The 27,964-nt window shown below is 43.3% G+C and overlaps 1 protein-coding gene across 1 annotated transcript; it reads left to right on the forward strand.

Moving 5' to 3' along the window:
* Positions 1-10,897: 10,897 nt before the first annotated feature.
* GPR37 (G protein-coupled receptor 37) lies at positions 10,898-26,533 on the forward strand. Its single transcript, XM_005228767.3, has 2 exons — positions 10,898-12,373; positions 23,444-26,533. Exons 1-2 carry the CDS (start codon positions 11,684-11,686, stop codon positions 24,260-24,262), a joined length of 1,509 nt encoding a protein of 502 aa, XP_005228824.2. The 5' UTR covers positions 10,898-11,683; the 3' UTR covers positions 24,263-26,533.
* The last annotated feature ends 1,431 nt before the right edge of the window (positions 26,534-27,964 follow it).

The following is a 27,964-nucleotide window of genomic DNA, read 5'->3' on the forward strand; positions in this document are numbered from 1 at the left end:
CTCTTTATCCATGGTCTGGACGAGGGGATTGAGTGCACACTCAGTAAGTTTGCAGATGACGCTAAACTGGATGGGAGTGTTGATGTGCTTGAGGGCAGGAAGGTATTGCAGAGGGATCTGGGCAGGCTGCATCGATGGGCCAAGGCCCAGCGTACGAGGTTCAACAAGGAGAAGTGCCGAGTCCTGCACATGGGTCACAACAGTGCCATGCAACAATACAGGCTTGGGGCGGAGTGGCTGGAGAGCTGCCTGGTGGAAAAGGACCTGGGGGTGTCAGTTGACAACTGGTTGAATATTGAGCCAGCAGTGTGCCCAGGTGGCCAAGAAGGCAAATAGTATCTGGGCTTGTATCAGAGATAGTGTGGCCAGCAGGACGGGGGAAGTGATTGTCCCCCTGTACTTGTCACTGGTGAGGCTGCACTTCAAATACTGTGTTCAGTTCTGGGCCCCTCACTACAATGAAGACACTGAGGAGCTGGAGCGTGTCCAGAGAAGGGCAACGAAGCTGGGGAAGGGTCTTATGTGGAGCGGCTGAGGGAACTGGGGTTGTTTAGTCTGGAGTAAAAAAACCAGAAGGCTGAGAAGATACTGTACCATGCTCTACAACTGCCTGAAAGAGGAGCTTATAGTGAGGTGGACCATCAGTCTCTTCTCTCAAGTAAGACACAACAGGATAAGAGGAAATGGCCTCGAGTTGTGTTAGGGGAGGTTTAGACTGGATCTTAGGAGAAATGTCTTCATGGAAAAGGGTGGTCAAGCATTGGAAGAGGCTGACCAGGGAGGTGGTGGAATCACTATCCCTGGAGGTAGTAAACAGAGGTGTAGATGTGGTGCTTAGGGACACGGTTTAGTGGACGACTTGGCAGTGCTGGGCTAATGGTTGTACTTGATGATCTTAAGGGTCTTTTCAAGCCTAAATGATTCAATAATTCAATGTTTCTATGATTTTAAGGCAGGATTCTCACACTAGCAGGCTGGGTCCTGCTCTGTGTCCTGGCTCCAGCTAGAGCCTTCCCTGCAACAGGTTAGAATGAGCAGGCCTTCATTTTAAGCAGCGCTTAAGTGGGTGACTCAAGCTGAATTAGAAATGCTTTTGAAAGTGGCTTAGTCTCCAAAGCAGAAGGAAGGATCTTCATGAACATAAAAGCACGTCCCTTTCCTATTTAAAATATTAATTAAATATATTTTTTAAATTATTTACATAAATCACTCCTCCTGTCCCTTACCTTTGAAATCTTGGAGGGGACGTGATGGCAGCCTTAGCTCACAGCGAGGTACAATTCAGCCACGCTCAGGATATATGATACATGCGTGTTTCACATGAAATGCATGTTTCCCTGTACAGTAAGCTAACATTTTGCCAGCACCCGAATGAATTACAGTTTGACAGTGGCTGCTAAGAGCAAAAAACTGAGGATATCAAAACAGGTAACATTGAGTTTGTGATTAGACTATGATAATTCTTAACTTGTAGTCTGCAAGTAAAACTAGAGAGAAAAATAAATGTCATTACCTTTCTTTCAAAGCGATTCCAGAGTATTTGGGGGATTTTGAATTATTATTTTTTAAAACAATTTTAATCACCTCCTACAGTCAATAATATATTTTCCTTCTGGAAAACATACAGCTTTCTCTGTTGTTCAAGCTCCCGAGGAATTAATTTATTCTGGAGGTCAATAACACATCTCTAAAGCCCTTTACAGCAACTAAACTGGACCCTTGACCTTTTTTCTGGTCCTTTTATGGTACGAAGTACACCTATTAAAAAGCAGCTAAAACAAGGCAAGTGAGATTTTTCTGATTTAAGGAACTTGCTGATTGCCAAATGCCATCTAAGATGGCTCCGTAACATCCCTCAGGAGGAAAGAGGGCTGCAGATAGCAGTCCCAAGCACTATTTCTGTGAGCATCCCTAAACCCCAAAGCAGTTTTTAGAAGCTTTAGAATCAAAGTAGCTAAAAGGCAATTTACTTTAGCTCTGTGCCTGTATCTTTGCTGGGCTGATTAGGAAAAAACAGCCACAGCCAAAAATTTGTCCCACTGTACAAGTAATTCACCCACCACTCAAGTGATAACATTTCTGGTAAGGGAAATGACCGCACTCTCCATGCCAAGATATCTTCAGTCTTGTAAAAAGTGTCCTGGAATTCATTAATGGGCACAGCTAACAAGTGCCTCCTTTTTGTATTTCATTTGACAGAGACATTCTGGTAACAAAGGTGCTTGCTTAAATGAGGGCATATTCACCGATGATTTTAAGGGAAGAATATAGTAGGTCACGCAGCAAGCTGAGGTTTTCACCTCAACAGACATGAGAGCTGATTCTATTTAGGAAGAAAAAGCACAGCTTAATATAACGTGACCACAAGCAGCTCTTACCCATGCCCTCAGAAGCCTTGTGTGGTCCAGGACATCTGTGATTCATAAGACCAGTGACAGAAGAGCTGGTGTCCCTGACTGCCTCTTCTTTTCAATGACATGCTGACATTATCAGTGACTTTATAGTATGCCCTTATTAAGAGATGCTGGCAAACTGGAACAATGCTATAGAAGGCAAGAATTTCAGTCTTTAAAAAAAATATGGAAAATTATGTCAATATGGAAAGTAAAGCTACGTTAAAAGAGGCAGCGGATATGTCCCTTACAACAGCATAACATGAAAATGCACAAAAATTAACCCTCCAGCTGCTGAGATGCAGTTAGTAGATCTCCCTATTCATTGTTAACCTTCAGAAGCTATCAATTTATCATGGGATATAGAAGTGGGAGAGAGGATAAAATAAAAGAGAAGAAAAAACCAAACCAAAATAAAAAAATAGAAAAGAGGACCCCAAACTAAAACAAAATGGGAGATTTGACAACTAAGGGTGTGATCCAAATGCATTGCAGTGAAATAGAATATTCTCATCTATTTTACCATACTCTGGACCTGTGCTTAACTGAGAACAAACATGATATGAAAGGGAGAATGTGTACAAAATATATCATACAGCTTTAAATAACTCTTCTCCCACAGGGTGATATATTTACACATGAAGAAGAAAGCAAACAAAATATACAGAGTGGGCTAGTATTCAGGGAAAAGATGAACTGTAGAAGATGACTTCTATAAGCAACACCAAAGCATAAAATCTCATGCTTAACCTGAATGTATAAATACTATCCAAAAGAGCTGCATGATGACTTCAGTGATGAAAAGTAAATATATTCTTACAAATTTGTTATACCATGGTCAAAGTGCTCAATGGCTTTCAGGATAAAGCCAAGAACGAGTTAATGATACCAAAGGGGATTTATAAAAGATATAAAATAAATGCAAACATGGTCCAATAGTAGGGCTACATTGGTAGCAGAGAGGTGGAGAAAACTCATGATTCCCAGATACATGTATTTATTATTTGTTTTTATTGAAAGCAGAAGGTTTGGCAGAAAAGAAGGAATAAAAAATTGACATTGACAGCACACAAGTAAGAAAAACAGTTGTATCCAGCCAATTAGTCCAGGTAAAAGGCATCCCTGAGTACACACTGAAAATACTAAGCCCTCAAAAATTATTTCTGAAGAGTCATATAGCACAGCAGGTATAGCTTCGAACATCAATAAAGGGAAGAAGAGTAGTTTATTAAACAAGGAGTCTATTTTCAGACATATTCTGTAATGCAACAGAACAGAACAATTGCTGAGGGGAAAAAGAAAATAAACGGAAAAAAAACCCAGCCCCAAAACAGTCCTCTAAACATCCAAAGGATAATGGAACAATAAGCAATAAGCAGCATGGGTTCATAAGAAACATGTCGCGCCAAGGAAACGTGATTGCTTTTTTGATAGAACTGCAGAAATCCTGGATGAAAAGATACACAGCATGATTTTAATAAAGGATTTAATACAGTGTCTCACTAAATCTCCCAAAATGAATTCAAATTACTTTGGACGGAAGCACTGTCATGTAAATTGAAAACCGGTTGAAGGATCATAAACACTGGCTGATGAGAAATGGCAGTGGGTCACACTAAGTTGTGGGGCAAGCAAGCAATGGGATCTACTGCAAGGTGTAAAGTTGTTTCTTGTTTTAATAACTTCATTAATAAGCCAGAAGAAAAGGTAAACGGCACGTAAATGAGCTCTGCAGATGAAACTACAGTTGGAGTAACATTGAAGTGGCAGAAAACGCCTAACTTTAGGAGGAAAAAAAAAAAAAAAAGTAAAAAGACAGCAGCAAGCTACTGCACTGGGGAAGGGACAGATCACAGCAGAAAAACAAGTATCTTGTATAGCCAAAGCAATGGCTTACGCTTACCCTTAGGAACGAAGGGCAGCATACATATGAGGGTTTGAGTGCATTTTGTTGGACACAAAAGCTAATGTATGTTTGGGTTGCATGTTCAGTAGTTTAATGTGGCACAGGAAGGGAGAAAATCCTCTGTGCATGGAGCAAATGTAGGTTTGAAGTGTTTACAATTAAATACGTTTTAGCATTCCAAACCAGAGAAAAATCGTGAGATGCTCACAGAAGAGAGAGATTGAAGCGACAACACTGGCAGGTAACAACAGGGTCTAGGGACAAATAACCTCAAGTTGTCTGCTCCATGCTTTCACGGCATGATGCAGCCTCTACACTATAGGCTCTCCTAAACTGTTCTTCTCTTCCTCATAGTCTCTCAAGAGAATCCCTTCTTTCTTACTCATGACTTTTTTTCTGTCAGCATTCTTGACTCCTGTCCCACTTTGTCCTTCACAGAATCTTTCTCAGCTCCCCTTCCCCACATTTTCATTTCTCCTTATAGCTGCACTGTTGCTTAAAAGCAACTGAGATGTCATTCGACTGCCTCTGCCACCCTGGGATACATCTTATTGCCCAGTCCGGGCTGGACTGCAGGTGGAGTTGGTGGAGGTGGTGCTATGCTGGACAACCAGGGCCATCCCAAGGACAGCAGTACTTCAAAAACTTTTTGGATCTACAAACTATTGCCAACTCTGGAATTTCTCAGCAGTTTCAACTGGAAATGGTGGAGCTTTTATTCTTCCATCAGGTTGTCCATGCTAGTTGTGAAACCTTTGCTATGGCCTCACAGATCTTCCTTAGTTCATGGACCACGACTTAGAAGTCACCACAGTTCAGGTCTTAATTTTCCTTGAACTTTGCTTTTGCATTAAATAACAAACCGGAGCAAGTAGTGATTAACTGGAGCAACGTTCCTGATGGTTATCTGTATCACACAGAGAGTCTGACTTGAAGCTCTGAGTACTAGTTTGTACTTTTTAGGGTTTATGGCTCCAATCCAAATGAATTGAAATAGTCAGACTTGGAGATCAAGAAAATGAGAAGGATCATGGCCATTTTCCTGCATGGGGGAGGTAAAAGGACTCTAGTAAATATAGGAAAAAAATATTTTGCATAAAACAGCTAGCAAAAAACCACCACCCCTAAAACCAACCAACCAACCAACCAAATAATCTAAGAATTCTCTGAAATGTAATGATCAAAAGAATTTCACCATGGTGGAAACTTTCAAAAAATCACTGTTAGGTTGAAAGGTGACACCAGCTACCATTTTATAAGTCTGCAAAGGTTTAACCTGTGTCCATAAAACTCTTATTGCCCTTCTACATTTCTTACTGATTACAGAGTGAAAAGTTTGGATAAACTTTTAAAAAGGAAAGGTTGGTTGCTTGGGTTTTTTCCCAATCTGAATTTCATAGCCAGGCAAAGGAAAAAGAAGTCATCTTTGCATCTCATCTCTAGTGGATTATTGCAACTTTTCATCTGTTTGAGTACTTTCTGCACAGAAAGTTGTGAATATGATCACATGTAAAATGGGATGATGCTAACATGAGAGACTGAAATGATCTGATGCAGAGGGACATGGCTCACAAGGCTTCACCGTCATTGTCTTAACCTGTGGTCTGTCAAGGATACTCACTAATAATAGTCTTTCCCACAGCTCCACATCATATAAACCAGGGGTCCTCAAACTACGGCCCGCAGGCTGGATACGGCCCCCCAGGGTCCTCAATCCGGCCCCCGGTATTTACAGACCCCCCCGCCGGGGGTTGGGGGGGGAACCAAGCAGCCGCAGATGGCTGCCTGCCGCTTCATCTGTGCGCCGGCCCCCTGGTTAAAAAGTTTGAGGACCCCTGATATAAACACAACTTATTGCCCAAATAACTCACCTTAAAAAAAAATAATTGATGACTTCTCTTTCCAATGACTGATGTTGTTAGAGAAGATATTGCTCTGCCTTTTAGATAAAATAGGGCAGAAAAGCAGCAATGCAAGTATCAACCACATTTTAGTTTTCTGTGCAACATAGATAATTTCTCTTTTTATTACTAATAGTAACAGAATGGTTGCTGGTACTTGTCTTTCAAAATAAGGATAACTTAAATATATTTGCACTATGTGATATGAGCACTGATGCTTACCATTTAAAACAGAAAAACTTCAGCAAAAGAGAAAGGTTAAAAGGAAAAGTACTATAATTTAAAATGTGAAACTAGACAGAAACAGCAATCTATACTCAGGAGCCATCATAAACTTTCCTAATGGACATCAATACATGCAGAATGAGAATAGCAACGACAAAAAATTCCCAATTTTATTGTTAAACTTTTTTAATTCCTTCCTTAATTTCAATTTCAAACTTTTCAATTTTTATTTATTATTACAGAGCCTGACCCAGGTATATAAGCAACTGAATTCAACAACAAAAGTCCTTCCATTGATTACAAGGTTTTGGTCTGTCTGAAATAAAAATGATGCCACATGACAGAGATTAAGTTCTCTCTAAACTCAGAGTTCTATGACAAGGTAATACACATCCAAACCCAGTAAGTTGCACCAGGGGAGGTTCAGATTGGATATTAGGAAAAAAAATTCTTCACTGAAATGGTTGTAAAGCACTGGAACAGGCTGCCCAGGCAAGTTGGTTGTTGAGTCACCATCCCTGGAGGTATTCAAAAGATGTGTAGATGTGGCACTTAGGGACACAGTTTAGTGTGGACTTGGCAGTCCTGGGTTAACGTTTGGACTCAGTGATCTTAAAGGTCTTTTCCAACCTAAATGATTCTGTAATTCTGTGAGATGTAAGAAGACAATATAAACAAATCAGTCTTTTTTTCTGTAGGAAGTGTTGTCTTTTTATATTTGCCTAAACAAGGGAGGAAAGTGGGGCATAAGGTAGCTGAGCTCACCATAGTTGAAAACCAAAAAAGAACAGAAATTATTTTGGGAAATACACTCTTTTTCCTCTTCATTGACAAACTGTTGAATATGAACCCTCACAAGAGGTAAAAAGGACAGCAATAATCCCTTCTTGCTGTAATATAGTAACATGTTCAGGCTAAAAACATGACTCATTCAGATAATGAATACTGGAGATGTCAAACAACATTGCAGGCATTGAAAGACTATTGATTTCTTTATGATAGTTGAAATGTCACCGAAGACCAACAAAAAAGAATGGATGTATTTGGAAACCTTTCAAATGTCATCATTTTATATTTCTTTTTCATGTAGGAACATATTTATTGGTTTTCTTTTTATAGATTTTGGCTGCAAAAAAGATCTCTTGAATTTCAGTTCCCTCATCTAACAGAGAAAAATGCTTTTGTTTTTTGGTGTTTTGTGGGTTTTTTTTAATGTGTTATAAATGTCTGCTTGTGGTTTGTGAGTCTATTTCTAGGCTGATGCATGAATTGGTAGAAAGACTGTCAAAACACGTACAAGTCCTTTAGAAGAGAAGTACACTGTGAGTTGTGACAGCCTGAATGAACTGGAGGCTATATCAGAACATGATCGAGTAGGAGCTTTATCCTAAAAGAATATCTTACCATAAGAAGTACAAAATTATTTGAAAGACACAGGACATATGCACCACCTCCCTTCCTCCACAAAAAACAACCACCCCCCTCCCTGCCCTCCCCCCCAAAAAAACCCAAACCAAACTCAGAAATTATGTGGACTGAAGCAAAATTTCACTGAAATATTTGAGACCAAAGAAACTGGGAAAACGCAACCTTCAGACACTTTCAGCATCTAACAAGGCAGCAACAGTAAACAGGGGACTATCATACTGGCAAATTAACTGTTTTTAAAGGCAGCAAAAGAGGACCTTTTTAGACTGGTAGAATTAGGCAGTTATGGTAAGGTTGCAGATACACCTAACTCTACACAAATCTACTCAGTGACATAAGAAACCTCTAGGAAGCATCATTCCTCTGATTCCCTTTGATGTAAATGCTTTAGCAAGACAAAAGCCCAGAACACTTCCATCATGCTCATATAAATACAACAAGCTCCTCCATTCCAGGCAGGGTGGTTAAATGGCTACAAGCTACAAAATCCAATTTTTTTGCATGTGCTATTCTTTGTAACAAGCCAAATACTTAATGAAGTACGCGAAATGTAACAAAATGTAAGCAGAGAATAATAATTTACAAGACTATTTTTGTGTTTAGAAATCAATTTTCTCTATTATAAAGCAGGTGAAGTGCTGGCACCGGAAAATCTATGCATGACTTGGTTCTTATCTCACCATTAAAGGACCAGTGATGTAAACCAAACACTGCTTAACCTTCTTCTTCGTGATCCATATTTCTTACAGAAGTACGCAGAAGGGCAATATGTCTGCTAACTGCTGTCTACTCCTTCCTTATGAAAGCCAGAAGCAATATTCCTCAGTATCCTTTAAGAAGAAGCAGTGAATTTATCATATCTGTTTGTAATGCCCTTTGGGACCCTTCAGGAAGAAAGGCACAGTAAATGTAAGCTCATTATCATCATTAACTCCTTTTATACACCAGCTGAGCTCAGAAGAAACAAATGGCAGAAAAATATAAGGAAAAGAAAAAGATTAAATATATTCATCATTCCCTTACTGGTAGGTTTTGTTGGTTTGGGTTTGTTTTTTTTTCATTCCTTGATACCTTTATTAGATAAAACTTATTATTTATTAGGAAGTCTTAAAATTAGCTTGATCATTTAACTCCATGAGATGCCACTTAAGAGTCCTAAGGAAGAATAATAAAATGGCTTGACTTGTATTTTAAGGGACATTCATCACAGCAGTGCCTAACTTATTACACTTGTTCTCATACACTCAGAAATGCCTCAGGGGTCCCACATCACACCTCACCCACATGGGTGAGAGAATGGTTTCAAGGAAAGGAAAAGCTTTCCATTTATCCTGTTTGTGCGTTTTCTGTGAAACTGTGATGGCCAGGGGAGTGGTGCTACACCTAGATTTGAATGGGAGAGGACTCAATAGTTTTAGACATTGAAAGGTTTTATTTTTCATCCAAAATAATACTCTAAGCTCCTTCTAAGGCAGATGTGTGTGAGCCACACCTCCAGAGCAATTTATACCACACATGTTGGACACTAATATCAGGTAACTGACCTCAGGAAGGCACTTTTTTCTCTCTATCGATGGCAAGGTCAGCCTAATTAGTACCTGCATGTAAAGCCTACCTTTTTGCTAGGTAGGTGGATTTGTGCAGCTGTGTTTTTACATATAAACAATAATTAACAATTCATATGAAAGGATGCTTTTGACACTCCAGTTTGATTCAACCCCACCCAGAAAAAGTGGTACTTGTCTCCGTTATTGCAGCTGATAGGTTTTATGCATGTATGTGATGTGTATTTCCTATTACTTTACATGTTTTTCTTTGTTGATGATTAATACAAAAAAGACAGGGCCCCAGTCTGCAAGCACATCCCACGTACTTGGGTTCCCAAGACTTTAAAAACTGGCCCACAAGGTAAGAACTTACAGGAGCAACTGATCCACAGTCCTGATTTTAGTGCCTAAAATGGGAAGCTCTGGTAGCTTTGACTAAATTTGTGATCTTTCCATCAAATGGGTTAAGTTGGGGGAAGCAGGGTAGCTTCTCAAATTGCTTTATGGGGAAAGTTTAAAACTTTTAAACCTGTTGGGAATAAGCTACGCTAAAACTCTTAAAAATGGAAACAATTGCAATAGAGAAACATTAAGGCTACTTACGGTGAAATACTTCTTGTATCCGACTTTGGCAAGCCAAGAAGTCACCTAAATTAAGTAAAAATCTAAGAAACAAGGAGAAAGAATTGCAGAATTTATGTGACTGTACAAAGGCAAGAAACAAACCTGACTTTATCTGACTGTACAAAGGCAAATCGTACACACGTTCAAAACAGGAAAGAAATGCAGACCTGCCTCTCCAGGCATGGAAAATACCTGGAGACGCTTCTGACGCCGTTCGGCTGCGGGGGTGACGCTTCCAACACCATCTCCTCCAACGGCACCCTTCTGCCGCTTCATTTGGCACTCCACATGGGAACACCCCGCTCCCCCCAGCTGTGCCCTCTGCCCCCACGGGCTCGTCTCCCACTCTGCCGCCGCCAGCGCCCCTCGTCAGCCCTCACCCTCCCTTCCCATCGCCCGGGAATCGCGCCGGGGTGCGAGACTCGCCGCACCCGGGCAAGGCGCTTCGCTCGCCCCCCGGGCCCCGCGGCCACCGGCGAGCCGAGGCAGGCAGCCGGACCGCGCCGCCAGCAGCAGCGCGGGGAGAGCCGGCAGGCTGCGAGCCGGCGGGCGGCGGGGGCGCCGCCAGCGGGGAAGCGGCTTTTGCCGGCGCCTGCCCGCACGGCGGGGCTGCGGGAGGGCAGGGCAGCGTGGGGCCGGGCTCGCCTGCCCCGCACCCTCCCCTCGCCCCGCCGCCCGGCTCCCCCGGCGGGCGGACAGCGGAGCGGCCCCGCAGCGCCACCGGGCGGCGCTTGCGCACTGCGGGCCGCGGCGCTGCTCGCCCGCCTCCCCGGCGCGCCCCCGAGAGCCGCGGCGGAGCCGAGCCGAGCCGGGCCGGGCCGCACCGGGCTGAGCGGGGCCGGAGCCGCGGGGAGCGGGGAGCGGGAGCGGAGCCCGCCGCAGAGCAGCCCCCGCCCCTGCCTGCCCGGGCGGCAACCGCCCCGCTGCCCCCGGTGCCCGCACAGCTCGGGAGGCGGGGGCAGCCCCGAGGGGTCGGTCCCGCGGCTGCGCCCGGCCGGCCCCGGCAGAAACTTTGCTGGCCCGGCCGTTCTCGCAGCTCTCCGCCGCCGGGCGAGCGCTTAGGCGGCGCGGCGACTAATCCCGGCAAGAGTTTTGCAAAGCTCTTAAACATCCCAAGCTGTGCGCAGCAACCTGTTTTCTGCGAGGTTGCCGGCGAGGAGGCATTAGTGTTCGCAATTACCCGGAGAGGGGAGGCGTTTTCCACAGGGGACCTTTCCTCACCAATAAAGCCACCAACTGCCCGCAGCGGCGGGAGGACGTAAATAGGCAGCGCGGGGCCGGAGCGGCTGCTGGCGCGGAGGCAGCGGTCCCGGGAAAGGGCGGAGCGCCGGTGGGGGGGATCCTCCCGGCGCTGCACTTGCTACATTAACTCGGCGCGTCGGAGACGGAGACACAACTTTCCGAGTCTGCCCCGGGAGGCGGCGAGAAGAGCCTCCTCGCTGCTCCGCTCGCCGCGCCCCCGCGCCGGCCGCTTCCCGCGGCGAGCCCCGGCGGCAGCGGGAGCCGCGCCCGGGGGGCAGCGGCGTGGCAGCTGCCCCCGCCCCGGCGAAGCGGGCGGCCCCCGGCGGCCGGGCGGGCATGTCTCCCGCTCCCAGCCCCGCCGAGCGGGGCGGCTGCCGCCTCTGAAAGGGAGCGGGCGACCCCCGCCGCCACCCGGCCATGCAGCCCCTCCGCGCTCCCCTCGCCCTGCTCTGCCAGGTGCTGGGCGCCTGGGCCGCTTGCGCCCTGGCCCCCGCCGCCGCCGCCGGGCTGCCGGCGCCCCCGCAGCGCGCCAGCTCGCCGCCAGCCCCGACGCCCCTCGACGCGGGCGGGCGGGCGGCCGCGGCTCTCCCCGGGCGCGGAGCCCTCCCCCGCGGGGCCGGAGCGGCGGGGCCGGGCGGCGGCTGCGCCCCCCGCGGGGCGGCGGGGGCCGGGCGGCGGCGGGCGCGGAGCAGCGAGCGCGGGGCCGGCGCGGCGGCGGGGAGGGGCGCGGCGGGCGGCCCCCGCTGGCTGCCCCTGAACGGCTCGGCCGGCGGCGAGGGCAGCGCCGGGGGCCGCGGCAACGCCACAGGGCGCCGCGCCCGCCTCCGCAACCCCTTCTACCCGCTGACCGAGGAGTCGTACGGCGCCTACGCCGTCATGTGCCTCTCCGTGGTGATCTTCGGCATCGGCATCATGGGCAACATGGCAGTGATGTGCATCGTCTGCCACAACTACTACATGCGGAGCATCTCCAACTCTCTGCTGGCCAACCTGGCCTTCTGGGACTTCCTCATCGTCTTCTTCTGCCTGCCGCTGGTCATCTTCCAGGAGCTCACCAAGAAGTGGCTCCTAGAAGACTTCTCCTGCAAGATCGTCCCGTACATCGAGGTAATGGCGGTGTGTAGGGATGCGCGGGCCCCGCCGCGCCCGCCCGGCGCCGGGCGCCTCTCCCCGCCGCTGCTCCGCCGCCGGCCGGAGCCACGCGCGGGGCCGCCCCGGTGCGGCGGGTTCCCGGGCGCTCCCGAGGCCGAGGCGCCCCGGCGCGGCCCCGCAGCGGCGGGGACAGGGACAGGTTGTGGCCGCGCCGGGTCCAGCGGCTTCGGGATTGCTGTAGCCTCGGGCAGGGCGCCTCTAGCTCTTCCTTACGCTCGCGCGAGTTCTGCCGAACTTTCCTTCCTCCCTGTGATCCTGAAGGGCGAAGGATCCCCTCAGAGTTAGATTTCGGGGTTTTTTGCTTTGTTTGTCGTTTTCCTAAAGTGAAGCGAGGCGGGAAAGCGGATGGAGGGGGGTGAGTGGGGACAGGTTGCAGGAAGGCGATTGTGAAAAGAACCATCAATGGGATGTAGGTGCTCATAATTTATACCTGGGCGTTCAAATCTCACATTTATTTAGCTTATCGTTAAAAAAATAATAATTAAAAAAATGACCCCAGCTCCATTTAAATCTCGGCTTCTTGGCAATGGTTCAGAGGCTCTGTCAAGGAAGCTGTCAGCCAGCTGGCCAGAGTCCTGCCGGCAGCGTTCAGGTTGTCCGCTTTATTTATTTACTGGAACCGAACGCTCAGGCTTGTTGGTAGGGTGGTAGCCCGTAATTCTGGCTGGCTCTGCTGTATTCCCAAAACCTTATGTTCAACATCATTCTGTAACTGAAAGCTCCGGAAATAACTGTTGATTCTCGCATCCTAAGAAGGAGATACTGGGGGGGAAAAAAAACCCCAACAAAAACCAACACCACCCCCAAAACAAAACCCAGCTTGTTATTAATACGTAGACTATCAGCTTCAACAGTACATTGGTACACAGTCATATGTAGTTAACTGTCAACTGATACTGTTAAGAAAATGTTTAGAAAGGTGTGTGACATGTGTAGGCACTAAATTGTCGTTACTTCGTTTATATGTGATACACTTTATTACCAGTCGTATCGGACAAAGGGTGGAGCTGTGCTACGCTTAGATGAATTCAAGGCCAGTAGTATACCACTGCATTTGAAAAACTCAAAGCACACTTAATCGATTTGCATTTAGGAAGACATGAAGGAGTAAGTATGTATTTGATGAGAAACTGATAGTACTAGGAGCTTTTAAAATTTCGGAATTAGGTTCTGAGGCTACTGTTTTAACCAATAAAATAAGTAGTTCTGTTTCAGTTAGAGTGTAACCATTTCAATTAAAGTACGTAGTGTAGTTGAAGTGTTTTCAGGACTTCCCTGTAGTGACATTTTACGCTTCCTAGCCTTTTTTTGGTGCATCCACATACAGAGTAGAAATACCTCTTCGTAATGCTGATGCTAGTTAAAGATCAGAGATCAGTAATTGAAATGATTTGCATGGCCACACTGTTCTTCAAAATTTGTTGGTTATGCTGCACAGGTTTGGGCACTAAAGAGTTTGTCAAACTGAAAGTACTTGAGCTGAAATTAAAAAATGTAATCCCAAAAAACCATTCAGCTGCTGCTGTCCCCCCTTTATACTTTAATAACACCTTTTTTTTTTCTCTTTTTTTTTTTTTTCTTTGAAGTTCTGTGGGTGTCTAGAGTTGAAGTCTTATTCAAGAACTGGTACCGATCCAGTTGTGATGGACCGGTGGTATGGTGCCCATCTTAGGCTTAATTATTACTGAGGTCTGAAAGTTAAACGTCCTCCGTGTCCCTGAGGAAATTTAATGAACTTTTTTCTAAGGTACAGATCAAAAAAGATACAACCTTGGGGTTCTGTGTTGCTCCCAGAATTGTGTATCTTTCATTCACTAGTTGTTAAATATAATACTTACGTATGTCAAGTATATTCATCACCCTGGGAGCAGTAAGTAAAAGGCTGGATTTCTCCCTCAGTAAACTGTAGCCATGAGTGGCAGATACTGAACACCACTAGCGGATTGTGGCTCTCCACAGCTCGCCTTGAGCTCGGCAAGAAGGACATTGTCCTGCAAATCAGGATTTGACCCTGCTGAGATGGAGAAGGCAGTTAGAGCAAAGGTTCACTGCTTCCCAAGTGTTGTTCTAACCTCTCAGGCATTAACAGTGATGCGGACACTACCAGGAGCAATGCAGATGTGGAGCATGTCATGAAATCTGCCCTGTGAGCAGCTGCTGCTTCATGCTCCGTCAAGGATTGTTCACAGCAGTGTACTCACCTGACAGGTGAACAACACCATCTTCTCCCTTGTGGTTACACCTGGGCAGACTCATTCCCTTCTCACACAGTGAGAGAAGGATGAAGCTCCTTGAGAGGAACTCTGTAAACAGCTATCTTCAGGAGAGGTTTATGGATGAAGCATCTTCCCAAAAATGGACAAACTTTAAGGTATTATCTGTGTTTTCTGTAAGTTAGCCCAGCATTTTGTTAAGTGCCTATCTGTTCCATACTTTACATTTCTTTTGTGCGCCAGTTCTCCTTAATCAGTGTTTAGGGAGCTAGGTGACTCACCCAGAGGTGGGAAATACCTCACTTTCAAGTATCAAAGACCCTTATTGGGCTGAGCCCTCTGTCACACCAGCTTGTACTTTCAGAACTAGAGAACAGGGGATGTCTGATTATCCAGAGCAAGTGATACAGTGATCACAGCATTTTAACATAGCCTAAGCGTGCTCTGTATTGTGTTTGAAGGTTTCAAGTGATCCCAGTGAGGAACCTTGAGTTTTCTCAGTTTAGCCTCTGTTGGCCAATTGGTCTTTATTTGTGCTGTTTAGTGGATGTTGTGCAGAATTTCAACATAGCATCTATTGCCAGTGATAACACATATGCACGCAGTCAGGGGAAAATGTTTTGTGGTATCTTGAAGCACATTTGTATAGGTAAATGTTGAGCTTCCAGCTGTGGAAGGTCAGCATTTAATTTAAAGGGCAGTTTTCTCATACCTAGTAAAGATCTGCTGTGACCAAGTACATTAAGCAGTCATTTCAGCCATATATTGTCTCACAACTTGGTCAGTTCTTACTTACCTTTTAAAACTATGTCATGGCGATGCTTGCATAAGGAATGCTGTGCACATGACTGAGGCAGAAAGTGAGTAAATTAATTCTTCAGTGCTTCTCACGAGGTCTCTAGGTGATGAGAGGAAAACTGCTAGAGAAAAAAGCTAGAAAGACGAATGGTTAGTAGAAGCAGATTATCTCCACCAAGAACTTTACTTGACCCTAATGATGGCGCTATCCTGGAGGAGTGGTTTTGAATGCACTGAGAGGGAATCAAGAAGGGAATTGGAACAACCGGGACAGATACTCTGCCCATAAGTATGTGTGGAGATGCACTTTTAATCCACTGCTCAACAGTTCCTAAAATTTTGCCTGATTTTGCCTAAAATTTTTCTTTAGGCATGCATGTCTGAAGTGTTTACCTGCACACTTTGTTTATGTTGTCTTCAATATACTTTTCTCAGTATTGCTCATCATCAGGAGATACAGGGTAAATGGCAGTACAAAGATAATGGCTTTGGCCAATTCCTGTTCCACAAGCCCTGCTGATCGTGGAACCCTTTTTCTGTGTAAGTACACACAGTCTTTTCAGCAACAGGACTGCAGGGTGAGGGGAAAACAAAAAAAGGAGTACAAAACGATATCATTCAGGTTCCCTGACTTACAGATTTATGCTAGGTCTTAATAGAAAGAAGTGTGGATGTAGACAAAATCAGTGGTTTTACTGTGCTTCTAAATATTTCACAGCTGTACAGCTGTGAAATGTAACAGTCCTGTGAAGTAGCATCTTTATTTTTATTTTAATGCTTGAAGGCAGTAGTGAAGAGGTTAGTAAGTTGTTAAAGGCCCAGAGCAGCTTGCTGCAGATGACAAATGGATTGTGCCAACTAGGACTAGAAGCTATCTTTTGGGCTTTAAAAGGAAGCTTTCTTGAGTTGTGCGCATTCTGTTCTTGGAGGATAGAAGCTTGGTGAGTTTGAGGGGGTTTGTTGGAAGTAGACATCACTTTCTATGCCAGCAGATTGAGACGAGCTACTTATAGTGAAGTAAGGATTTAGAATCGGGAAACAGTCTAGAATGAGGGTTTGCAGAGGCTGCTGTACTGTCCTGTGCAGTCCGGCACAGGTCAAGAGGTTGCCAAGGTCAGTGATGATACTCGGCCGTGCACTTAGTGCTAATAAACATGAGCCCTCCCTCTGCCTTTCTCATACCCCCACAACAAAGAGAAAGACCAGATTTGCGGTGTCCTCACCTGGACCATGTTGTGCATACGCTGGCTTGGCTCTGGAGCAGGCTGACAGTGAAAGCCTCCAACATCTGATGCCCAGTCCCTGCTTGTGCTTTTGGCAATCAATTTGTGGCATCACTCCTGTTTCTGGTGGGTAACTTCCAGCTTGGATAGCGATCACAATCAGTATTCTTAGTGGAAAACATAAGGATTGATTTGTCCTGGAATACAAATTACTATCTTTCACAGGAGCTGGTGCTCCAGGGCAATTCGAGGTGAGGCTTTTTTCCCCCTTTCTGTCTTTTAGTTGGTAGAGGCAAGTGAGAGGCACAAAGCAGAGAAAGTGGCCATTCCCTGCCTGTTGCAAAGCTGTCAGAAGAGAGCCTTATTTTAGGTTTCACTTTAAGGAGGCAAATACATTTTTTATGGGAGTTTATAAAAGCTGTGTATTATCTGCCTTTTCTGTGTCTTTTGTTGTGTGGCATCTTCTTCATGTCTCTTCTTTGACTCGACTCAGAGCTGCACTCCTGAATCTCCAGTAAGACCTCTGGGTCATAGGCAGAGATCCTCAGAGAGGCTCGCAGTTTCAAAGCTTCACACTGAGAGTTTTCTGGGGCAGTGGCTACATGTGTCTTTTACTGAGCAGAATATCTTCAGCGCTTATCACACAATAAATAATTACTTAAAGAAAGAAGTGTTAATATAGCTCTGCCCTTTAGGTATTAACAGCGTGATGATAGTAGCTGCCGTGTTGGCTGTTCTGTCAATCTTTCTTTCCTCAGCAAACCTTGTCCTTAGGGGCTTATAAGTTGTCCATAAAAATTTGCTTTTGGCTTAAACTTTGCGTGTGGCGTTTCATCATGGAAATGAATTTTTGTCAGACAAGGTTTAAAATCGGGTCAGTAATATTTGAGTTACATATGTGTGGAGAGAAAAAGGCAGCATCTGCTGTCCCAGCACCGTAGACTGTACTCTGAGCACTGGGATGTCATTTCTCCGTATGACAGGAGTTTTCCTGCAGAGGAGGAAGAGGCAGTTTTTTAGCAGCCGGTGCATGTTGTTAATATTAAGAATTAGTGCAGGATTCCCTTGTGCAGTATGATGAGAATTTAATCCTCGGTAGAGAATGGCACTCATTTCTTTATTAAAAAAAAAAAAAAGTAAATTAAATTTACTTATATGGTAGCTTGTCAGGTTGTAAACAGGAAGATGAACAAAAATTAACTCCCTTTGTGCTTTGCAATTTTTCCAGCCCTCTGGATAAGCATGTGGTGTACTAATGAGTATTTCCAGTGCCGTGATGTTCTGGTTGGCTTTCTCTTCCAACAGAATTCAAGACCAGCTCTTGGAAGTGGATTCTGATTCCGAACACTATTACTCTTAGGATATGCAGATGGATAAGAAATGTACAAAGCACGTGCTCTATGTCTTCCTGCTATGAGTGTTGATAGTACCACAAAGGAAACAACCATATTGTACTCATTGTTCCATGTATGTAGGACATCTCCATCATAGTCATTTCCAGAACTACCATCTTGTCCTTTAGATAATTAAGGTGACGTAGATTCTTGTCCAGAATGCTTAAACTAATTACTAATGTCAGAGGGGTACCCTGGCCCCAGTACTCCTTAGCTACAGAATTACATCTGCCGCACCACAGTAGGGTTTTAATGGAGTTTTAACTTTAACCCTTACCTATTTTAAAGCATAAAGTCATTGATGTGTAATAGCACTTAATATAAGAAATATAGAGGTGTTGTGTTTATTTATTTATAGTAATTACTGTCATTCTTGGGTTTTGGTTTGGGTTTTTTGTTTGGTTGTGGTTTTTTTTTTAATTGAAAGAACAGAAACCAGAAATCTAGATAAACAATTAAATACTTGTTTGCAATGGGATGACCTTTTATTTTATGGTAGTCCAGTCTTATTACTGGACTCTGTAATGCAAGTGTAGAGTAGCACAAAAAAAGTATTGCAGTCTGTACTAACTTTGTTTATCTTAGCTAAAATTGACAAGGCTGCAAAAGCCACCCATGATATGTTGCATTAATGTGCTCTAAAGCTATCAAGTTTGATGTGAATATAGACTAGCCATAATGAGATGGTAGACTCAAATGGCTTGTGGGGAAAAAAATTAGTTGTTTATAAGATATACCAGAAATGGATATAAAGAGTCTACAAGGTGTCACTGGCAGTTACGGCTTGGCTAGTAGTAGTGAACCTTTTCTGCAGTTCAGCTTTCTTGTTACAACAGGAAAATGCTTCAAATCCCCATCCTGCCTTGTAACCAAAGAGTGCCATGTAGTTTAAGAAACACTGTGTTACAAACATAAAATATATTGTCTTAGAAAATCCAGCTTCAGCTGGTAGAAGCAGCCACTTCTCACAACTCCTTTATTTTATCTGGTTCCATGTAGAATCAGTCTACATCGTTTGCTCTCCTTTCTCCATCAGAAGGCGTGCTCGAGAACATGATGCCTGAGATGGTGAATGGTCACTCTCATTTCCAGCCTTGAGTTGCTCATGGCTGGTTGATTCCCATTCTGTTATATTCACTGTCCTTCAGCTTACGTAACTTTTGTATCTCAAGATAGATTTATTTGTAGATAGCAGCAATATCACTTCTTGGTCTTCACCTGATGGGACCGAGTGACCCAATCTCTCTTTTATATTTGCTCACAGAATTTGGTCCTTGTTGACTTTTTCACCCAAGTCACCTTTTCTGATCTCGTTTCTGGTTTTGTTTTCATTACCTTTGTCTAGTCAAACAGATATTGGTAAGAGAGAATTCACAGTCTTATTTCCACTGGCATTGCTTACTGTACTACATCTACACTGCTTCCCTGGTCAGCCAGCGGCTCTGCTCCTAGAGGCCAGGGCCAAGAGCTGTGGGACCGCAGCCAGGAGGAGAAGTAGGACAGGCCAGGGAAGGCCTGGGAACATCTCGGTAATTGTTAAAGCTCATGAAAGGGGAATTGGTATGTTGGAGGGACAGCGAGGAGAACTGATGCAATTAAGCTGAGCATTTCATGAGTTTACTGTTGTTCTCTCTGCCCTCAGTTCCCCAAATGAATTTCGACACAGTTGACTAACAGCTGGTGAGCTCATGACCAAAGGTTTATGCAGTGTCTCGAAGGAGCATCACAGTGCCCACTAACATCCCTGTCAATGCTTTTAAAGGAGCAAATGTATTAAGAGACTCCCTTGTAACAATAATGTCTTCTTTTCTGCCTGTGTGCTGTAGCTGGTGTTGCCTTCAGCAGTGGCTCCGTGCCCAAAGCGTGTGAGCACCTCCCCAAAGCAGGGGTTACTGCACCACCTCCTCAAAACAAATTGGTGGTCATTTGGTTAGACACTTGGGGACTCTTCTGGTATCATCTAGTAAGAGAAAGATGTAAACTGGTGTCATCCTGAATGTCTAGAGACTGAAGGAGAATCTTCATAGGGACCATATGGAAATAAATTGGACAACTAAGCCATGATCAAAAACTACTCAGGCTGACTTGCCCTTGTCTTGCTTCATTTCCTGCCAGGTTGTTGGCATTAAGACTGCAACAGCATACCAGCATATCAGAAACTCAGCTGTTAAAGAAGAGCACCGTTAAACTCCATGCAGCTTCACACCGCTTTAGGATTTGTTAATTTGTCCTTTACCTACTCCCCATCAAATTAATTGCCTACATTCTGTTGTTATTTCAGGGCAGTGTAACAGATTAAAAAGGAAACTTTTCTGGCTTCTTTCACATTTTCAGCTTAGCCCTAATTATTAGTATGAGTGGTATGAAGAAACACCCCTAAACTGAAATTGTGTGAACATGCAGAATGCATGCCGCTGTTCTTGCCCACATAGGTTGCGAGCAGCACCCATTGATTTTTGCTGGCAATTACTCATAGTCTGCAGTGTGGGGTAAGTAACCCTTAAATTGCTATACTGCCTTTTAGCAAGTCAGCTGGAGTGAATCCCTGTTCAGCTGCTTAGGAGTGTGTGTTTGTTTTTTGCAAGCTTTTCCATGGCATCACTAACTCCGTTAATCTACAGAAAATAGGAAACCGTTGCCTGTTCCAGGGGAACACTGGCTTTGTTCAGCTTGTTTCAGCAGTAAATCCATGGGAGAGTTTTCAAAGCCGACTTCCACTGTTCTTAGTTGTTTCCTCTTGCTCTGTTTCACTGTCTTAAACCTCCAAGCTGTTGGTCAATTAATGTGACAGGGACCCCGCAGGTTATGTTTGTTCACGGTGGGGATGTCTTCTTTCATTAGTCCAGCCTTAACAGCTGCAGAGTTTTAATGCCTTAGCCACTGTATAACAGCCCGTTTGCAACGAAATGCTAAAGCAATGAAAGCGTGTGCATTGGGGGTGGGGGGAGAGGCTCAAATAAGAGCTGAGGGAAAATGTTAATATACAGACCCTCAGATTTTCTTCTGTTCTGCTGATTTTATGTTCTAATCTCTATTCATTCCTGAATCTCAATTATTTCCCTGTGTCCTCACCCTTTTGTTATTCATGTTGCATGTTCTGGCTAAAGGTTTTGCTGTCACTCTAAGGAATTTGAAGACTGCACATACACATTTAAATGTTTTGGAAACAAAGTCACTGGTCTTGAGTTTAAAAATCGGACTTTTAAGCAGTGGTATGTGAAAATTATCTTTCATTAGCTAAGTTTAAAACTGTTCATTAAAATTTAACTGCAATTTTTCTTTAATTTTTATTTTTTGCTGTATTTACCAAGCTTTCTCTGATTCTTTTCAGACAGTTTTTAACTTCCTAAATCAATAGGTTTGTCTATTAAAAATGTTTATGGTACTCCATTGTCATCAATAAATATTCCTGCAAGTTGATTAGTAAGAGATTGCATCTTACTCATGCCATTTTTTAGGAAGCTGCTTCAAAGAATTCTCCAACTAAGCCAATGTCTGGCAGTTCTAATCCCAAGTGCCTAATATTTTTCAGTGATACTCAATTTTAGTAATCTGATATGGCCATTAAATATTGGAGGCCAAAATGAATTATATGTTGATATAGTTGTGTATAACTGTATTGTCTATCTTTGCAGAACTTTTTACAGGGGATGCGTAAACAGGAATATTTCAAAATTATGGTGGAAATCAGAATTATTTTTTAAATCTACCTATATGACATTGAAATATATTACTGCACATCAAATTTGGCTAAGCAAAATTATAGTGAACTGCCTAATATTACCCTTGATTTCCCCGTTAATTGCACGGACATGTGGTTTAGTCATGATAAAAGTAACCATCCTTTACATTTATCAGGAATATTATTTAACAGTTTCTTTTCTTTTGCATCAACACATTTTCAGCATAACACAAGCATGCAAACCCCTGAAAATAAATGCATTAGAATGAAACAGGGCACCTAATCTTTCTTCAGCTGAAGTTAATGGGAGTTCTGGTTTGTATTTGAACCGAAGTTGAATTTGATGGAAATAAGATTAGGCCAAAATGTATATAGTGTTCTGCAAATTTATTTTTAGGAAATTTAGTTATAAACAGGATAAAATTATAGGAAATTATATTTCATGGCAGTATGAGGTTTCTGTTCATGCATAGAATGATGGTTATTAAAGCTAGAAAACATGCATTGCTCTGTACTTGCTCCTTACAGTATATAATTGAGAACTCTGTCCAATCCATCTTTAAATCATTTAAACAATGAAACTTCTGTCATTTCTCCTGGCCTTCAGTACACTCTCCCACAGGATGTTTCTTATGAAATTAAGCCTAGATTTTCCAGTGATTTTTTTTCTGAATGAAATGTAGAAGATAGATTATTAAAGCCTAACTGTTACAGTGAAGATGGGTTTTGCACAGGCTCTGGAAGCCTGAAGATTTCAGATACAGTCTCTTTAAACTCACAGTACAGGATGACTTTATGTGTGTACACACCATCAAAATTTCACTTAAAAACCTCAGTCCACAAAAAAAGTTGTTGGACCCTACTCCATTCAGTAGATGTCTAACCTGCAGGGTTCCTGGGTTTTGTAGATATGGAAGGTTTTGATGTTATGATTGCCTGCATGTTTGATGAACATGTCATGTGGGCATAAATTCATACTTCTGCTGGAGGAAGACTCTCCCCTCTCTCCTCTCTTGACTTAAATTCCAACCCTTGTGGTGGAACTGATTTTTCTGAAAAACACCCCTTAGAAAAATGGTGGGGAGGAAGTGGGTTAGTTTTACATGTTGGTCAGTTCCTCAAATTTTTTTCCACTCAGTGTTGCACAGAGGTTTGCATGGGCATCCAGGAGAGGATGGCGCCAAGCTGAAATAAGTATTTGTAGGCAGGGAAAGATCTACTCTTTTGGGATACATGCTGGATAACAGCTCTGCAAACACTGGAAGCTAAGTTCTGTCGGTGATGTTTCTTTTGAGGGTGCTTTACTGTCTTCTAGACTAATGCCCCTAAACTGGGTTGTCCTTTGCTTTTGTCAGTCAAGGGGCTAGACTTGACTGGTGTTTTAGAGTACAACTTGAGCTGTCCTTAACTATGAAAGAGTATAAGCCTCTTCCAAAGAACAGCTCAATGGTAAGAGCCTTCATCCAATATACAATAAATTAATTCCCTTAATTCTCTCTTCAGCTTGAGTGAGTCCAGGCCTTCATCTTCCTTCTCTGAGAAAACTGCCATCAACAGGGGACTAGGGGACTTTTGAAGGAGATTAAGTTTTCCCACTCTCCGCTGAATAATGGACCGTACCCTTGTAGCTGTCCTTTCCCCTCCCCCCTCCTTTTTCCTACCCCAACCCTATGCTGGCACCTGTGTTCATTTACATTCCCTTTTCTCCTTCCCAGGTAGCCTCTCTGGGAGTCACCACGTTCACACTTTGTGCCCTCTGCATCGACCGATTTCGTGCCGCCACCAACGTGCAGATGTATTATGAGATGATCGAAAACTGCACCTCGACGACTGCCAAGCTGGCTGTCATCTGGGTGGGCGCGCTGCTGCTGGCCCTGCCGGAGGTGGTGCTGCGCCAGCTGGCACGGGAGGACCCCGAGTACAGTGGCAGCCCGCCGGGAGAGCGCTGCGTGGTGAAGATCTCCACCGCGCTGCCTGACACCATCTACGTGTTAGCTCTCACTTACGACGGGGCAAGACTCTGGTGGTACTTTGGCTGCTACTTTTGTTTGCCTACTCTTTTCACTATTACCTGCTCCCTGGTAACCGCGAGGAAAATCAGGAGGGCGGAAAAGGCTTGCACAAGGGGGAACAAGCGACAAATTCAGCTGGAAAGTCAGATGAACTGCACAGTGGTGGCTTTGACCATTTTATATGGGTTTTGCATCATTCCTGAAAACATTTGCAACATTGTGACTGCCTACATGTCCACAGGGGTCTCTCGGCAGACTATGGACCTCCTCCATCTCATTAGTCAATTCCTTTTGTTTTTTAAGTCCTGTGTTACCCCAGTTCTCCTTTTCTGTCTCTGTAAACCTTTCAGCCGGGCCTTTATGGAGTGTTGCTGTTGCTGCTGTGATGAATGCATCCAGAAGTCTTCAACAGTGACAAGTGATGACAATGACAATGAGTACACCACAGAACTGGAGCTCTCCCCTTTCAGTACCATCCGTCGTGAAATGTCCACTTTTGCCTCCGTTGGGACTCACTGTTAGTTGACCTTAGGACTTTATTTCCTGTATCTTTTTCCTTTTTCTTCTTCTGTTGTTTTTTTTGGGTTTTTTTTTTTTAATTCATATTTTTCTTGAAGCAAAATGCAAAAAAAAAATTATTGAAAGTTATTATTGAAAACTACTCTGGAAACCAATCTGTCTATTAACAGTCATGCTTTGGAAAATAGTTTGTTTATTAAAATGAAAGGTCGAGAGAGAAGGAGAGCCAGCACTAGGTTTTAAATCATGATATTTTGCATGGTGCTAGGACTTTATTGTTTGGGGAGGAAAATCCATATCAATCCACTTTATTTAATTCCATAGGAATTTTTTTTATAATCGCTGTAAAATGATTATATAGACATTGTCGATTTTGCAAGGTGTTTCATGTAAAAGATGTGGTGGAAAGTATTTGAAGGTAGCTTTAATCCAATTTCTGTACACTATTGCGAGAGGGCTTGGACTTCAGAAAATTTATAAAGTAGCATAAAAATAAATGAGGTTTTATTCTTTAACTTCATTGTCAATCTGCATTTAACAAGGATGCCTATAGATAATACTAAATTCCTTCAATAAGTAAAAAAATCTTGGCATAAAATAATTTAAATGGCCGTATTTAATTTACCATTTGTGTACTTACCCTTGGAAGCTATAATTACAATGTTTAGGGAAGATGGTTATAATGGTATTAGATTTACACAAGTGGGGTTTTTTAATGTGTATTACAAAGGTTCAATGTGCCTCATTGAAAATTTCCTTCTTAACCTGCAGGTGCACAAAACCTGAGTGATTTTGTACTACTTATGAAGAAAGATTTGCTTTCTCACTAGATTCTGTCTTCTGTGGTTTCAACATCAGGTTTATTTCCAACTTGTTATTGGTTTTACATTAAGATTATGTCCTCAGTGTCTGTGTATATAGCTCCAACTGGCTTCAGTGAGAGTCCCATTGCAGAGGAAGGCATTCTTTTGCCAGAGGTTTGCTGACAATAAATGTGAGGGACTGAAACATGTGGAGAGTGGATTCCTTCTTTTTATAAAGGGTATAAACACACTTGGACGCTTGGGGCTTGACCCAGAGCCTGTTGCAGTCAATGGAAAGCTTTCCATTAATTTCAGAGGGCTTTGGATCAGACTGGCATCTCCTATTTATTCTGGGATATGTAGCATGAATATTAATCAGGGGGGCTCTGTGTACCGATAATAAATCATGTTGCTCTCACAGAGACTGCTATTCAGTAGCAGCTCACAGCTCTGAAGCTGTTTTTGAGAACCATGGTGTGTTTTACTGATGGCTTCTTGCTGTCCACAGAGTTATTAAAATGAGGGTACGTCAACACTGCCAGCAAAGTGCAATATAGTGAAACCTAAAGTTGTTGTAAGCAAGCCAGGCTGGAGACTGGAAAGTGCCTATCTGTACCAGCAGAGCTTATTTGCCCTACTTCTTGGCTGAAGCAGACAGGCTGTTCTTGGCAGGCAAGCTGGCTCGTATTTACACTGGGCAGCAAGCTGAAGTGTAGAAACATGCTAAGGAACTGAATTTGTTATAATTAGCTTATATTTTAATACCAATTAAATAAATAATACAATTGCGATAGTATGTGCAGTAGTAGAATCACATGCATTTGTCCTTGGAAATTAACAGTGATTGTAACTGATGTAGTCTTACTTCCCAATACCTGCCTCTAAATATGTTAAAGAACTTTCTGTAACTTCTGGAAAGGAGTCAATTTTTTATTTGTGGATTCTGGACTTGATATGTTTAATCTTTGTATCTGGTTGGGCAAGCAGTATTTCTTTTTCTTCACCATTTTAACCTATAACAATTTCAACTGAGAGGTAGTTGAAATTAAAGAATCTGAATTTGAATCTATATGCACTTGAGTTCTTTTTCTGACTTTTGATTTAGACATTGAGCCCTAGCAAAGCAATCTGCTTTAAGCACAGGCCTAAATTTAAATATTTGTTTCTGTTTAGAACTTGCTAAATTACCTAAGCTTTAAAAATCTTTTTGTAGCATAGTCTGTCACTTCTGAAGGCGGGGGAACTGTCCTTTCCTTATAAACCCTTCACTGACTTCACGTTGCTTGATTACATCCAATAAACTACGAAAGGGATTGAAAAGAAAAGATGAAAACAAAATCTCCTTACTGTGATGCCTGTGTCTCCTCAAATACGTATTCCCATCTCTGCATTTTGATTTGTGCTATGTCTTTTAGGTGCCAATATTTATAAAGAATGGGAATAAAAACTCCTTTTTTTGTTCCTTGCTGAATTGTTTCTCTCAGCTGCCCTTTCAGTCACAGCATGAACAATGGCTCAAGGATCTGAGAAATAACAGCAGAATGGGAGGAAGCACCTTTTTTTTTTTTTAAAAAAAAAAAAAAAAAGGAAACAGAGAAATTACTTGGGGACATTAAATGATTGCATTTTGCTAATTTAGGTGCAAGACTGCACCGGAGCAGGAAAAGTCCCCCTTGCCTTTGGTGTTAGGTGCTTCCAGCTCTCCAGGCTGCAGTGGGCATGTGTAAGCTCTGCTAAGGACTGCTGCTCGCTCCCAGGTTATACACTCTGCGTCCCAGAGTGGTGCAGTTTACTTCTCCATTGAAACATTTCCACAATGTATATATTGTAATCCTATGGAGGGGATGGGTGGGGGTGTGAATCAGCAAGAAGGAGATTTAAGAAGTCATTGGAGAAGGTAGAATTTGAAGATCAATAATGCTGTGTTTGGAAATACGTTCTCCTGCTTGTGTGGTGGAGTGTTCTCCAGCCTCGTATTCAGTGGGGCTTCTGTGTACCCAATGTAACCTTGCCTTTTCTGCTGCTGAAAGAGCATTTTTCACAGCTATTTCGCCCCCCTGCCTTGGACTTCCATAGCAATTGGACATGCAAGACACCCTTTTATTCTAATTTGTTCTCTAAATTGGTTAAACTAATCCCATGTTAGCAGGTTTGCATGGTCGCAGCCATTCTGATGCAGGCGTGGCTTGTTAATGCATGGAAGTCTCATGATAAACGATTCCTTTTGTTAAAGATGGGGTACTGCACTGCTTTTCTTCCTGCTTCTGGGACTGATGCTCTGAACTCTTGAAATTTTCCTGGTGTTTGCTTTCCTTACTTTCTTAATATTTTTAGAAGTGATTTCTGGCTCTTATGGATCCGGTTCTGTAAGTCATCTGTTTGTTAACAAGGGGGCATTTAATGGACTGATGACTGAAGATTTGGAAATTATGATGGCAAAAATGTATTTCTTTCACATAAAACAGAGAAACATGCAGAGCATGGTGATCAACATAAAAGAAGAGTAATGGAACGGAGAATCAGATTGTGAGGTAGGAAAGCCTTATACCTCTCACGTATGTACACCTTTAATGCATTAACAGTTATCATCCCATCCCCGATCCTGTTAAGAAATTAAAACCCACAAAACTCTAGTATGAGTTCAAATATCTCCAATGAGATCATGTTTCATGACCTGTATCAAAAATATGATCCTTGTGTAGACCAAAGTACAAATGGTAAATTACTGAAAAATATTGCTGAATTAGAAGAAATCTTTTATTTTACCCCATCCAAGATAAATTCCTGCATCCAACTTAAATAACTCCTGGTTTTAAATGACCTCAGAGATTTGCTCATTTTTTGCTCCTGTTTTGTCATTGGGACCCAAATGTAAACTTCCACAGCCGCTGCTGCAGCAGCT

Source organism: Falco peregrinus, chromosome 6 (genome assembly GCF_023634155.1).
Source record: "Falco peregrinus isolate bFalPer1 chromosome 6, bFalPer1.pri, whole genome shotgun sequence".
NCBI lineage: Eukaryota > Metazoa > Chordata > Aves > Falconiformes > Falconidae > Falco > Falco peregrinus.

Bases quoted from the DNA above. Each gene is read 5' to 3' on its own strand.
- GPR37 (XM_005228767.3), top strand. From the start codon at position 11,684: ATGCAGCCCCTCCGCGCTCCCCTCGCCCTGCTCTGCCAGGTGCTGGGC. The intron at 12,374-23,443 runs GTAATGGCGGTG...TCTCCTTCCCAG, and splicing joins AGATCGTCCCGTACATCGAG to GTAGCCTCTCTGGGAGTCAC.